The sequence below is a fragment of the Opisthorchis viverrini genome (assembly GCF_000715545.1).
Source record: "Opisthorchis viverrini unplaced genomic scaffold opera_v5_290, whole genome shotgun sequence".
NCBI lineage: Eukaryota > Metazoa > Platyhelminthes > Trematoda > Opisthorchiida > Opisthorchiidae > Opisthorchis > Opisthorchis viverrini.
Window position 1 is genome coordinate 260,356 of NW_008751944.1, and position 15,665 is coordinate 276,020.

Here is a 15,665-nt window from a genome sequence, read left to right on the forward strand (position 1 = left end):
AAATGAGACGCACAGTCTACGAAATTGAGGTCAAGAGCAGGCGGAAAGTCCCGGAGCTTCGTTAACTTTCGACGGCATTTTAACCCTAAAACTTATAACTAGTAGCCGACTATGGGTGACTGGTTTGTGCCTTGTGACGTCTTTTCCATGGAGTTAGACCGTCCCTACTTTACCTTCGACGAAATTGACTAGCTGCAATTCACGCCCGCGTAAAAGCGCCTTTTGTCCGGGCTCACGCTATGATCGTCACAGGATCGCAAACATGCATGAGGTCCCAGCATGTGTACGAACTCAACGTATCGATTTGTTACCACAATTCTGTGCTCATCGTCGTGGCACGATCCAACGCGGAGGGGTCACTTGTTAAAGCAGGGGCACTTGAAGAACAATCGAGCAGAAAGGACAGCATATATATAACCGACATATCAGGGTCCAACCTGAAACGAGCTGAATTTTTGTAATCTAGCCAGTTGCGTCTTACCATGATGTAATATGTAGCCCATGAATGGTCTGACAGCGTCTCCGCTTCAAACATCAACGGATACTAACACTTTAGGTCCACCGCGTTGTGAGTAGTGAACTGACAAAGTGTGGACTCCCAAAGGAAAACAGCGAACACGACGGAAGGGACAAACACTGCATAGGTTCTCAGGAGGAGCCAATAAGGGAAGATCAGTTTCTCTGGCAAACATACTACCCCGAGACAGTTTCATCCATCGAAGACGACGAAATAACTACAGCCTGATAGCAAACGAAACTGGTCGGCCCTAACAACTCCTTCATGTAATGAATCCGTCTTTCCAGAGAAAGAACAGCAAAAAGGTAAATTCCATCCAGCTTACGTCTGTTCACACTCAGAAAAAGTACCATATCAGTAACACTTTAATTCACAAATACACTATTGAGTGGCAACAACACCGTTAATCCGTGATTGTGAATGTGGCAGTTGAAGTTGAAGCATGAATCTCTGAGGCCCCGGTCGCGTTTGACGACAAGCGGTATACCTCTGAATCCGAAGGGACGTGTACCAGGCTACAGTACCCGTTTTGTTCTATGGCTGATAATGGTCTCTGTGAGAAGCCGAACTGGGACGTCTTCATACCTTCAACAACTATTGCCCCAGGAATCACAGCTCACGTGGGCTGGTGTTGGCGAATCCGCAGACAGACAATTGAAAAACGACAACTCGGATTACCACCAAAGAACGTCTCGAGCAAAGAAGCTGCGGTGGTCAGACCATGTATAGCACATGCAGAATCATCGTTTGACGAGAACAACGCGTTTCCGTCCCCATTTCAGAAGGCGCAAGCAGAGATTTGATCCGTTTGGCCTGACAGAGGGAAATGAAGTCGATTACAAGAAGTCTGGATACTGTTGCTCTGCCACACCACTTAGGATAGGCCCGTGATCCTTCCCTCTTGTTTGTTGCTCCAGGCGCTGCAAGATCCCAATGGTGTTGCTGTCAGTTTACCGAGTGTCTGGAGGTGTAGGCACCTCGAAAAGACTGTGTAGGCTAGCACTAAATTCCGTCCACTTTTATTCCTCTTCACAATGCTTTCAATTAGATTATAGTCGTATCGCAGCAAGATGCCGATGTTGAACACTGTGCTTCGCTGCTGCTGCTGCTGCTGATAAATCCCTACTGTATGCACCTCTGATCAGTCTTCTCGCTATTCTTCATGGGAGGGAACTTCCATTACACTGAAACCTTCTTACAATACCAAGCGAATCGCACCTGCTCATTAGACAACTGCAATTTAACATAACTTGGATAGCATATATGTGCTCATTATTTTTTTCCCTATTCATTCTCAAATTACCATTCATCTATGAGCTGGTACTCCTTTGAAACACTCGAATATTGTTTGAAGCAAGATTACCTGCAAATGTTAGTCTGGCGAACGCACGGTTTTCTTTTGGGTGGCTGGCGGGCATGCAGAATGCTCCCACACTACCCACGTCTAGGTACTCTTCCCGTCTTGGAACGGTTGTTCAACTCAGTCAACACGATATTTGAGTTCCAGCTTACAAGCAGTGGATATGTGCTATCGAGCAGGGGTTTTAACCCCATGGAAGAGTGCCACCATTACCATGTCAATGAACACCGGTGGATCAGCGGTAGCAGCGTGCAGACGCCGACGTGGCATGAGATACGTTGTACAGCCGAACTGTAATTATATAGGAACACGGTCCGGCCATAGTGACGGAGCGTGGACAGGACTGTGCAGAGTGACGTGGAGACAGGATAGGCTGTTTTGCTCTGGAACTGGAGCACCAGAACCACTACGTGACAATTACTTCCAGCGTTAACACAACCGGCCAGATGCTTTGTGCCGCATAACATGAGAACAGAATACACTCTTCTAGAGATTTCGCTTAGCGGTCATCGAGCTCACCGACTGGATTGAGTCACCAACGTGTAGACCGTTTTTCCGTGCTATTTCTGGAAGCAAGCACCGTGAGGAGCTTACAGCTCCAAGCGCTCAATCAGACAATCTAGAAAAAACTGGCAGCACAAACGCCACTGATACCGATTAGCCGCCATAACTCCAGTGAAGCGCACGGGTGGTGTCACAGAGACCCATCCTGGAGAAAAGGCCGCACCAATAACACTTAAGGTATTCATAATCTCTTCCACACTGTTCTGCCAAGCCATGAGTTGCCCAACTCGCAGTTCGCACCATTACGAAGGAGGCATGGAGAACAACATTCGTCTCACTAAGCGATGTTTCAACATGCGTAGTGTATGACAAAGCCACAGCAGCTGATAAAGTTGGTTGCCTTTAGCATGATGATTTCTATGTTGTAAACCCCATAAACAACAGGCCCAGGCAGAAAGAAGAGGATAACACAGGAAGAACTAAGTATTCAAGGCGGATCTAGGTATGGAGAAGGGGAGCATAAGGTAGTTAGGAAAGTTACTCAATGCCCAATTCTGAATCGGTGAACGTGGACGAATCTGGGAACACATCTTCGCCCTATTGAAGAAGAAGAAAAGAGTTATGTGAGGAATGAACGCTTACCAACATTGTGTAGCCGTTATTGATAAACTGATAAAACAACCACGTCCAAGACAGTAACATCGCTGCGTGAGCACACTTTTCCGTAAGAGGCTCAGGCTTCCCCTCACCGCGATAGAAGTACCTACAATTTTCATACAATAGCGCGTATGAGAAGAATTGAAACCAAAGTAGACATTTTAAAAGTGATTCGAAAAGGTAAAGTTGTCAAATTATTGGAATCCACATAGAAACGGACTAAGATGTGTGCTCTAGTTGACATGTAGTACATGCCGACTTAGGCAGATCAAGCTCAGACCAAACTTCCTACACTTCACCGCTTACCTCCTGGTCATTGAGTTATGGTTAGTGTATTTTAACAAGTGATGTTACGAGGAGCTTAAAAGAGCTGCTCTACGGGACCAAAGTTGTACAGAGACTTAGTGTTGAGGTTTTACCTGATTCTACCGCAGGAGGTTCTACTTCCTAAGCAAACCACTTCCAAGCGTAGTAAAGTCGCGTGTGTCTGCAATGGGACAATATGGCTTAAAGCAGGGGAGAGCAAGTTGTGTGGGAAACAGATGAATTATATCTAAAGGTATGATGACAAGATAAACGGTTCATGACGAGTGGTGTAGGTGCAAAGACTCGGATACCAGAGTCGGAGTTAAACTAAGAATATTGCAGTAGCATGACCGGATTTACAGAGTGGAAGGCACAAACAAGCGTACGCGCGAACAGGTCGAAGGCAGTGAGCGGACACGCATAATAAACCGGATTACCTAAAAAATGGAGACGCATTCTGAGGATCAATGAGCCAAAAGCAATGCTTGCCTTCCACAAGCTCGTAGTACCGTGATGAATGGCAATCCGCTCATTTTTATCGTTTGAAATATCAAACGAACGTGTAATCTCAGGGTCGTATTTGTCCCTTTTAAGAAGCGAGGAGCGATTCATTATCTACACAGGACGAGTCACATATATCGCCTTCACCCGGTTACGGATCGAAACGAGTACAAATATCATTCGCCGTTTTAATCGAGAGGCCGGAAATAACCTCTCGCGGCACTCGTGCTGTCAGCTCATTTCCAAATTGTCTGATTGGACACTTGGAGTTGTGAGTACCTCAGGATTCTTGCGAAGGGTCGACAACAAATACGCCTTCTCAGCTATGAAGTCTTTGAAGAGCTTACCAAACCAGATCCTGGATGAATGAGTCCTATTCGTTAACTTCCTCATCCGCATAACGCTAAATCCAAGCAACGAGTTGCTGGCGTGTTTGCTTATTATTCACAGTGGATACCATACTTCTCTGAAAAAATCAGTGTGCTTATCAGAAACAAGACTTTCCCCTTCCCGGAGCGTGCACAACAGTCCTTCGTAAATTCGAAGGAATAGGAAAACGCAACTGTTGTGACAGTCGACTACAACGCAGCCTTCGTTGTTGAGACGGACGCCTCACACATAGCCATCACTGCATTTCTGACTCAGAACGGCCGGTCGGTGACCTTCTTTTCTAGAGCACTGACACCGAGCGAAAATCACTGTTATTGAGAAAGAAGCATACGCCATCGTTGAATCCATCGGCAAATAGAAGCATTTTCTCTCCGAGAAGCACTTCAAGCTTATCACCGATAAGCGGTCGGTTTTCTCTATGTACGGTGTGTCTCAGAATAGTAAGATAAAAGACTATAAAACCCAGCGATGAAAAATCGAACTCTCCGCTTTTAGCTACGATGTCAGCTAGAGACCTAGAAAAGAATATGGTGGTTTGTACCTTATCGCGTAACTCGTGCACCTTGTGCCATCCCGGAACTACTCGTATGCACCACTTTGTTCTTTCCAAAAACTTGATTTTTCCCTTCAAAATTTCAAAGGCATCACCACAAAATGTGCGATTTATGCCGCCATCAAACCGCACTTTTACAAACCACCCCCGCTACAATCCTCAAAGCGACTCAACCATTCGAAAGCGTTAGCGTCGGGTTTAAAGGGCCTCTGCTTTCTGCTACTCGAAACCGATATCTCCTTACTATCGTTGAAGAGTTTTTCTGTTTTCCATTTGTCTTCCCCTGCACAAATACCTGTGTATCTACCGTTATTAAATGTCTATGTGAATTATTCTTTGTTTCGTATACCTGCATATGTACATTCGGATCGTGACTCCTCAATCATATCTGACGAACTGTCCAGATTCCTACGTCACACAGGGGTTTGCGCCAGCCGAACGACTGCTTACAATCCCCAGGGGAACGTGCAAGTCGAACGCCTCATCGGGACATTGCGGAACGCAATCCAGCTCAGACTCAAGAAGAAAGGCCTTTATATCTGGTAGTCGGTTTTACCAGATGCCCTCCACTCTGTGTCTCCACAGATACCACTCCACATTGACGAACGTTTCGGTTTGCGCATCGGTCATCCTGAGGTTTATCTATACCAACTTGGCTAACTACTCCAAGGCTTGTTGATCTGAAGCAGATCCGTGGTGTTTCAAAGTATGGAGTTGGACTCATTAACTTCGATTCACATTACGTCCATGTCCGTTTTTCCGGTGGAAGGAAAGGGATTGTAACCGTCCACCATTTCGCTTCTTGTGGTGATCGTACACATGTCAACGAGTTCACAATCACCTCATCTAGTGAAGGCGATGACGTTCATGCACCTCCTCTGTCTGACATGCACGCGTCTCCGCTCAATAACGTTGAAGATAATACCGATGGTACTTCGGTCTCACCCCCATGCCCGGCGATGCATCTGCATCTCCAAACACATATGACCCTGACACCTCTGATTTATCCAGGCTCCAGCAGCATACACGGCCCCGAATTTTAAGGAATCAAGAAGCCTGACCACACTTATCATTACCCCTTAGTGGATTTTTACAATCATTCATTCAGTCCCTGAGTCTGAGTTACCCTTCTCTACATACAATCCAACAGTCCGCGTGAATGTCATGGCTATCCTTTGTGTTTGCATTGTCGTTTCATATGGACCATGCTTTCGCCTTCACTTTCAGCTTACGTACATTTATTCCTAGACAATTAAAGCGCGATTCATTCTACACCATTCAGTCTTGTTCCCGTGTTCAATCAAGATCGATACTCCATCTGTCACAGTCTCTCAGGTCAATGATTGGGCACTTCTGCTTGCGTTACTCCGAAACTGGTTTGCACACCCTTCGGCAAACGATGGTTCGGCATACACAATACATAGCCTAACGAACGCAGTTTCTGGTGCTGGACACATTCCTCAATGGAAATCGCCAATGCGCAACTGAAAACTCGCTTTCTGGTGGCCTCGTTGCAGATTCTCCGACACCAACCTACATGGGCTATGGTCCTAAGACAACGGTTGTTGAAGACGTGGAAACATCTCAGCTCGGATGCTAGAACAGGTCAGGCCTTACAAACATACAAAATATCCAGTAATGTAGTCAGATGCACATTTTCCTCGAGACTCATGAATATACCAGTCTGACGCTATATGCCTCAAATTAGCAAACGCGACCCAAGCCTTGCAGATCCGTGCACTGATCTCATCTGTCACTTCTAAAGGGTGGGCCTATCATCATCACATCATCGACAGCATGACATCAGTGTTCAACACTGATGCTTCACTGCCGTAGGTGGGCCTACAAGGGAAGCGTATGAAAACGTATGTGAAATAAAAGTCCTAACCGACAGACATTCCAGAATCCCAACATATTATATAAACAAGCCAATGTTAAAAGAAAGTAGAAACACGAAGTTCCTTAAATGACACCAATATCGTGCCCACCCCACGTCACATATCCAGAGTCCAAACACAGGCAAGGCCCGAATTACGCGTCGCTGATGAGCTCGAGTCCAGTGCTGTCGTCTTTGAGCTAAAGATGGCTCATGGCGCGAACTTACTAACCGGGAAGTCCATCCTTAGAATCAAACACCGGCTTCTCGACCGCTCTTGTCTAGGCTTGAGCAACCTGGCAGTATCTTAGCCCTCATGCTTTCTTTGGGTGGCATGGCAGTTATGCATCGAAGGCATGTTGAAGCTAAGCGATCATTGCAGTTAATTTCTCCTTTTTATGCCAGAAAATGGGAAGATGAAGCTGAGGACCCACATACCTGAAAGGGCATACAACCTTTACCTGAAGACCTTGGCGAAACCATCGACTGAACCATTAAGACCACTGACTCGATGAATATGATTACGTTTCGATCGCGATAACATGTCAATTATGTAGAACCCGGTACTAATCCCACCGGCGTTTAAAGGAGAAAGTTGCTCCAACCGCTCGAATTAACGGCCATTGAATCTTCTTTCTGTCCTGTCGAAGGCAATGGAATCCATAACATATGGTGAATTCACGAGGCAATGCGGCAGGGATTGCATTCTGTTACTATTGCCACATGACTTTCACCGCGGACACCCGTGAGCAACCAAAGCTAGCCGTCAGGGTCTCGTGGACGATGATCGTCGACGATGCTGAAATAAGTTTTATCCAGTTGGACATCTTTGAGGCATCTGACGGAAGTGAACAAGGGATACTGCAAAACGATGGGATGTGTATTTCAAATTGGAAACAAGACTAATTGCAGAATTGAAACCTGGTCGTCCTAGTAGATGGTGTCTTTTCACATCCGAATTCAGTTATCTGTTGTCATCCAGATTTGGTTATAGGATATCGACCCTCTTCAGTTTCCATAACCCGGTGCCTGGCTGCCATGCCACCCGAAGGAAGCACGAGGGCTTAGATACTTCCAGGTTGCCCAAGCCTGGACAGGTGAAGTCGAGAGGCAGAGATCGGGTTCGAACTACGGATCTTCCAGCCAGTGAATTCGTGCTCTAACCACTTGAGCCATCTCCATCAACTAGTGACCGACGAAGTTACGACCAAACACCACTAGGTTCGTCGACAACGTCAAAGTCTGCCGATCGAATGGAACATGAACAATAGACGGCAACACTTTACGGATGGACCTGGACTGTCTACATCGGCTGAAAATCGAATGACCTACAGTGCTGAAGTACTATGCTCTCTTAGCGTCGCTTATACGCTCAAGGACGAACTTATTCACAGGCCAACTGAAGAAAGGGAATTTCGGAGTCTTGGCGCATGTCCTTGACTGCTTCATAACTTATACCCGGCGTTACAGTTGCCAGTAACCGAAGTCGGGAACCTTATCGTCATCAGCAGAGAAAGAAATAGTAACATCAGTGTTAACACTGACGCTTCACTCCCTTCTGGAACCTATGGCTAAATCGATAAAAAAAAACTCATTGGAACAGCCACGAAGATTAGGCAATTAGTTTCGCCGGTGCCCAGGTAGCGCATATCACAAAACTAGACCTAATTCCCGAAGTGTCCTTCATGAATTATTGGCGACTGGAGATCTCCTAGTGGTTTATCAGCTTTGGAAAACTGCCAACCACTCGTGTCAATTATTACACTCCCTCTACCGAGGTACTTGGCTCAGTGGTTGATGCGCATATTTACTGACCATAAGCTCCGTGGCTCCAACTGCTGCAGTCTAGGTTTTGGTAACCTGAACATTTCTCAGCCCTCGGGCTCAATTCTCATGGCATGGCAGATAGGTCCTGTGTGTCGCAGCTGAACCATTCCAGGATAATCCTCTTGATGGTCGGAGGTATTTTTCATCAGCGTGTCTGCCGCTTTCTGATGACATTTTTTTCTGCGGCTTCCACACATTCATAAGAAAACCAAACTGTTTTGGATGCAGCGAGGTTGACCAATCAACAAAGGCACCGTACTGCTTTTCGTAACTTTTATTCACTGAGAACGAACGGTTCTATATCGTTCCATCCGATGGATTACGTAGGCAATATTCCCTACTTTTCCCATGTTACCCAATCATATAAATTTGCAGGACCTTCACTGAAGTGGTCTTAGAACGTCTTCAATATAAGAAACCCACCAAAAAGGTGGGAGTGAGGAGTGACTTAGTTCATATGTAGGTGAGGTTTGGTTAAGTCCATTCAGTCACGAAACGGTAAATACTGAAGTGTCAGCAAAGGTCATGGAACCCTCAACTCTGAAGAAATTGCGAAACCCTATGACAGGTAGCATACTCTAACCCCACCGCAATGTTTTTGTCCGGGACTACCCCCGGCTAATGAGTCCGCCAGACGACAGAAAATGACAAGAGGCGGTGGAATGACGTTTGAACTTACACAATAGCGACTATGTCGGCTCGAAGACCATCGTCACCGCCTCAGAATTTATTAACCTAAAACGTGCGGCGCAATAAAACTCGTTCGAAGACCTAGAAAATTTCCATTAGCTGGGTCCTATGATGCGATTCACTTTTGTCTGCAATACGGTGGGATGATTTCAGTAATGACGAATCCTGACAGTGCCGCTGATAACAGTTTAGAGGACGTACCTGGCTTCAGAGCCGTAAAACTCATGTTTGGCGGCGCGTGGGGCGGCAAAACGACAACATCTGTTTTCGAGAAGACGAGTTATCAGTGTGAGGCGCGACCGCATTTAAGTGGGCGGCTATCAACACAAACCGGAGTCTGGAGGTCGCTCGTGGGCACAGATTGGACGTTCATTGGTCTGCATTCCCAGCCAACCGGACAACAATCATACTACGGTTTTCGCAAGTTTCGCTCGCAACTAGAGCAGTAGGTTTTCGGTGATCCTTGCTGGACCGAAGAAAACTCTGCTTGATAGTACCGGTAAGAAGTTCGTGATTTCCGATCGCATGCAGTCGGAGTTTTTGAAAATTTACTGCGCGCTTACCCTGTAATGCAATTTTTGACGCAGTTGTAATTAGTCGCACAATGCTAACAGCTGAAAAACCTTTGGGAGTGGAATAAAACCTTTTGCGCCAAAACGTTGCACCTTGTTGTGTATGTGCTGAAAACAAAAACAATTTTGGTCTACGTTCACATTTTCGCGGTTCACCAAATTTCATTGTTCACCGGAACAATCATGCCTCTGGCAGAAATGACTGGTGGAGTAATTTCCCAGCATCGCTGGGACTTCGAGATGCCTGAATGGGGCCCAAAACCTTGGATTGGTATTTGAACTCAGGCACCCGATCGCTTTAGTCCGTTAAGGACACACCATGGCTCAAAAATTATGTTCCATTGTGCGAATACTGACGCCGTATACGGGTGTATCTTCCCTGCATTCAGATTTTCCCGCCACTATCTGTCCGGGAAAACGGATGTGAAAACCTTGCTCTTGCACCTGGAGAAGTGCTACTCCGAGCAGTCATCGTGATAGGGACACCCATTAACATCCGATAACCCGTAAGTTTTATGATGAACTTAAAGCTTTCAGCATATAAACTGCATTCATGGCATGCCATTAAATCGGCAAAAGATGCTAACTCTGGTGTAATTTGTATGTGACCGATTCACATTGGTCAAGTTCTTCAGGTGAGCTGCTTAAAATTGCCTTGGATACATGTTTACTGGCAGCACAGTTTCTCGTTCCAAACGGTGATGCAAAACAGACTGCGCAAGCCCTGAGGGGTGCCAGATAGTTTGGGTCTACAGTTTTTCATTAGCAGCTGCATTTTGTAACGCTTTTGTGCGCGCCTACCATGCGGCGCGAGATGCAACTTTTGTAAGAAGATCACTGTTAATTACGTGACGTAATTATTTGTTTCCCTATTCCTCAGGCTAGTTCATCACCCTTCCGTGACTGCTCAAGTTTCAAGACTGGACCGTTCTATTTTGTACAAAGCCGACTCTACCTCGACCATTTCTATAGACGACTGGTTTACACTTATCCATGGACTTGTTGTTGAAATTTTGTCCCACTTTGAACTGAACAATTTTCCCGCTTAATTTGTCCGATAGCACGCTGCCCTCCTTGTGCCATCCGGTGTTGCTAACTGCCCAAGGTTCAATCTAGCCGTAAGCCTTTCTTTAACTCTCCTCACGATTTACTGTTAATTTCCTATAGAACCACGGTCTACCTATCTGTACTGTCTGCCCAAGTCCAATTCAATATATTGTTCACTGCCCAATTGCGACTACTGAACAAACGCAGGTGAAGTTCGTAGAATTCGGTTTCGCCGCAATTATTACTGACCGTCCGTTGGCGAATTAGACTACACGTTACCTGTTAGATAGGACACCTAGATCGTGCGTTTAGGCTAAGTAACCTATTCCTTGCTTTGAGATCACGGCCTTAGCACAGGATCTTACAATCACTGAGAGTTGGGTGGTTATTAATGAGCTCATTGCCTCACTCTATAAAGCGAATACCTGGTGGTGTTCGCACAGCGCTACGCTCACAGGTCCTCGGGCTCATCTGCCGATTCCTATTGCGTTACGTCCTGTCTCTGACGCCTACTATGTAGCGGTCCCCGAGACATATGTAAAGTGCTTGATGCCTCACAGCAGTGCAGGCAATCTGCGGGCCAGCCACAAGTGAAAGTGCGAATTCATGAACCTATCACCTAACTAGATTATATACTGCATTTAACTTTGTCGAAAGAAGGGCATAGCTCGACTGTCGGATCAAGTTTACAGCGATATTCGGGCGGGTGACCTCACAAGGACTTGCACGTTTTGACGCGTTGAATGCTTCAGATGAAGGCAACATCTAAAGCAGTAATACTAGGATGACAATATAAAATCACGACTTTCAACTTTCTCCTATGTGAAGACCATAATTTGGACTCGCGCACATTTTTCGGGTCTTCGCCTCCGGGATTCTGTGTTTAGGTCAAAGTTAACAGTATTGCAGGGCATTTTTGCGGACCGTTTGGCAACTAGTGGACAGATCAAAGCCCATCAAAGCTGATTTCTCTGCCCTGAGTCTATCGTTTAGTTGAGGTTTACTAGCCCTGGTATCCCGTCACAGATTTTGAACGCCGGTGAAGTGAGAAATAACCTGACAATGTTTGTGGCTTTGGGCTGTTCCGCGGTCTCTATATCTTGTGTTCGCAGCCAGTGAACGAGGCGCTAAATCTCGACAAACTGATGCAAAACAACCCGATCGACAGCTGATAATTTTGGTGCTTTTGTCTATAAGCGCAATGGCTGCCAACAATTTTACTTTCCTTTACAAAATTCAGCCTATATTTGACACTCTGTATTTGTTTTGAGGCTAAGCAAAACAAATCTCTCTTCAATTCCGGGGATTTTGGATAAGCAATGACAACTTCGCATCGAATAGCGAGTCGCTTCAAAAACCAGCTAAACACATAGGTTCTCTAGGTCCCTTACACTAAAGTTTTACTTTAGCTTGCTGGATGAAGATATAATTTTACTTCCTTATTATGGTGTTCACGAGTTTACTGCCTCAATGTTTGGGTGGGTAGACGGATGAAGTAGCGGAAGTTACTTGTAGGGCCAACTGGAAGGTAGGTAGATATTATACGTCGGGTGATTCAGAATGCATGAAGCGCATCGCTTAGGACCGGAAATGTTCTGGAAGCAGACTTCACTCTACTTGCTGGTCCTCATGATCTGAAGCGACTCGTCTTTGGGATCAAAAGGTTTCGGCATGCCAAAGTAACCTTGTTTGGTAAGAGTGGTTGACTTGCTTCATACTAATAATAATAATAATAATGTTTATTCCCAACTAGTGGGTAGCATACCGTCAGACATTATCTTAGTGTTACAGTCAGAATAAGTGCATGACTGATGGGGGTTGCGATTAATGGGAATTTTCTGGAAAGGGGACGGTGACGTAAACAGTGCGCATTAGCGAAGTAGACTTCATCACACCTGAGGTGATATTGATAAGGACCCAAAATTACAATGGCTCTTTATCTCCTATGGAGAATATATCAGACGGCACAAAGTCCGATCAACAGGATTTAAAATGGCGGGCAAAAACGTAGCAAAAATACAAAACAAAAGCCTCAAACTGCAGGAAGTCTGGGGCCAGAATAATGGATCGGAAGGGGCAGCAGCACTGCCACGACATGTCCGGCCAATCTGGACTAAAGCCCGAAACCGTCATTAGGGCTTCATATCCTTGGGCTTTTGGATGTATGGCCACGGAAAGCGTAAGTGGGGATGGTGAAGTGGGGCAATATGCAGTACGGACAAATGGTAGTAGAAAACTCAGAATCACAGTGTGCACGTCGTTACAGCCTTCGAAAATCCTCGCAAACGCCTTGAGTAGTGTCATCATTCTCAACTCCCCTTGGGAAATACCCTTATGCGATGATTACATAGAAGCAGGCCCTAATTCGCATTTTAAGGCATTCGTCAGAGATACTTTAGGGAACAAGGATAAGCGTGGGTAACGGACGGACGACAGAGATATCTAGCTGTGGTTCTGCCAGGATACAGACGGGCCGTTGGGCCATCAGCATTAAATGGAAGCACGTTGCCCCTGAAGCTGTGGCGGACACTTTCATAACGCAGTAGCACGGTTCTTAACGTCTGATGTATTCAAGAAGCGATCATTTTTGATATCTCGCTGTGTTATCAGATCTACAAGGTGGTAAAAACAAAGCAGTCATACGCACAAGTCACACAGTAACAGGCTCCATCCCCCAGGTATTCCACCCCATCGTGGAACACTTGGGGCAATGAAGCGGATAGATAAAACTAATCCAAAGAGCTATCAGCAAGGGATCATTGATTACATTGAATAAGGTTGTAAATAATAGTGAGGTTTGGTCGCATCATAATTATCCGGTTAAAATATTTGGATCTTAGTCGATTTTTGAAAAGTTAACGGCAGCAAGATGATACCTTGCCAGGCTGAGTTTCACAGCCGCAATATGTTTCCGCTTGATTGAGTAATCTGTTTGGTACACAAGTGTGTAGAAACTCAAAAGTATGAAGAAAGCGGTAGGTTTAGTAGTTACAACGTTGTCAAATTATCTCTGTTGACGGTTGGGATTGGCATTTCGGTGGTAGAGCACTGAAATCAAAATGTTGAAGCTTCAGGTCTAATTGGCGCTCCCCTGTGGTTTAAAATCCTAATATGCAGCTTTTGGTGCAATAGATGTAACGAAATCCACTGAATAATCAGGTGACCGGCATTAAAATGTCCATCTTTTATTGAAAGAATGATTACAATATTTGAAGACAAATTTACATGAGTTCGACAGCAGAATTAAATCACTCAAGAAGGGTGTCAACGTTTTGTTGGGATAGTTCTTTACACTTGTCCGAACGCAGTTGCAACTTTTCTTTACGATTTCCGCGAATTGTTCACGGGCTGCGTGACGTAGTTGCGTCGTCCATTAACACCGGGTCTATTGGCGCATGTGCTGATTGTGCTGTGTCTTCGTATAAGTGGGAATGCTAGAGGTGTTCGAACCCTTATAAAACCGTTCTGACGTCACCAGAGATGCTGGCGTATCACCCGTCAGCGATGTATGCAAGGCAGAATTTTGCTTCATAACTCTTGTGCTTATGGAACAGACAAAACAAGTGATCTAGTAAGCGACTTGCTAGAGGTTTCGAACCCTTATAAAACCGTTCTGACGTCACCAGAGATGCTGGCGTATCACCCGTCAGCGATGTATGCAAGGCAGAATTTTGCTTCATAACTCTTGTGCTTATGGAACAGACAAAACAAGTGATCTAGTAAGCGACTTAATGAGTCTGTTAATTTACCCAGCCTCTAATGCATTGGCATCACTTTATTGGGCAAACAATATTCCCCATCAACAGTGAAGCAATTTTGAAGCCAGTCGGGCCCATGGTCGCATCTGCCAATTCTGGAATTGACATGAAATCCCGAAATTTATAAAATTCCGTCCACAATTCCTTGAACCCGCTTTACTATGGCGCCGACTTCGATCCTTATGTCACACACACCTGTCTGTCAAATTCAGGCACCACATTCTTTGCCTTCCGGTTTCACGGGTGTATCGCCCATCGCCGGTGGTTCTAATCCTGGACTTTAATTCAGGAAAACCAAAAAACAGCAGCGCTCATGTTTGACTGTAGCTGGGTTGGCCTTGTTCCGGTTGTCTTTTGTCCCACAACACAAGAAATACAAGCGGACGACAGCTGTCCTCCCGTTTGTTCTAAAAAAAGAATATAAAAAAACATTCATGCATCGGGTAGCCTGAGAGTACTTGTGAGGAATACGGCTAACGTCGACGTGCAAGGTGTTGCCACTGTCGTCTTAGTGGGGTCACACCAATCCTAGTCCACTTCACCACTCAAACATAGCACACATGATCTTCCCTCTTGTCATCTAGAGCGACCATATGCACAAAATTCTAATAACTTATGATTTCTTGATTACAAGCAGTCACAGCTAGCACTTAATGGGTGTTTTGGCCATGCACCATTCGTTTTCTAGAGTTGACAGCATTGACTCGGCGACTGGTGATCCTTAATCTTACTTTCCTGTTAGGTTCATGTAGTATACCTCAGTTAGGCTACGATTCTTACCACTTATCTGGCAAAATGTTGCCTGTCCGCTTCTCACTTTTCCACTGTCACTGCTGACAGCCATTCTATTTCTTTCTCTTCGCCCCTCTTCCCAAGCTTTAATCCTCGACCGCAGTTGCACAAACTTCCATTAGATCTGTTATTCACTCAAACTGGTTGGTTCCCGGTCTACACTCAGACGGTCCTCTAACAAAAGGAAAATTATCCGTGAGTTTACGTCTGCATGATTCCCTGTGTCAATCTCTGTCTCAACACGGAACTTTGTATTCCCTTCTCCGACCCTTGACGACCGTTACGGAGTTGTCCATAAACCGAAGCATGTCAGTG

At 45.5% G+C, this 15,665-nt stretch overlaps 1 protein-coding gene across 1 annotated transcript; it reads right to left on the reverse strand.

Moving 5' to 3' along the window:
* Positions 1 to 2,863: 2,863 nt before the first annotated feature.
* On the reverse strand, positions 2,864 to 9,531 carry T265_09561 (hypothetical protein; the record flags this gene model as incomplete). The annotated part of the gene is made up of 3 exons (XM_009175669.1): positions 2,864 to 2,978; positions 3,024 to 3,144; positions 9,383 to 9,531. The coding sequence occupies 3 exons, from the start codon at positions 9,484 to 9,486 to the stop codon at positions 2,919 to 2,921; spliced, it is 285 nt and encodes a 94-aa protein (XP_009173933.1).
* Between the last annotated feature and the right edge of the window lie 6,134 nt (positions 9,532 to 15,665).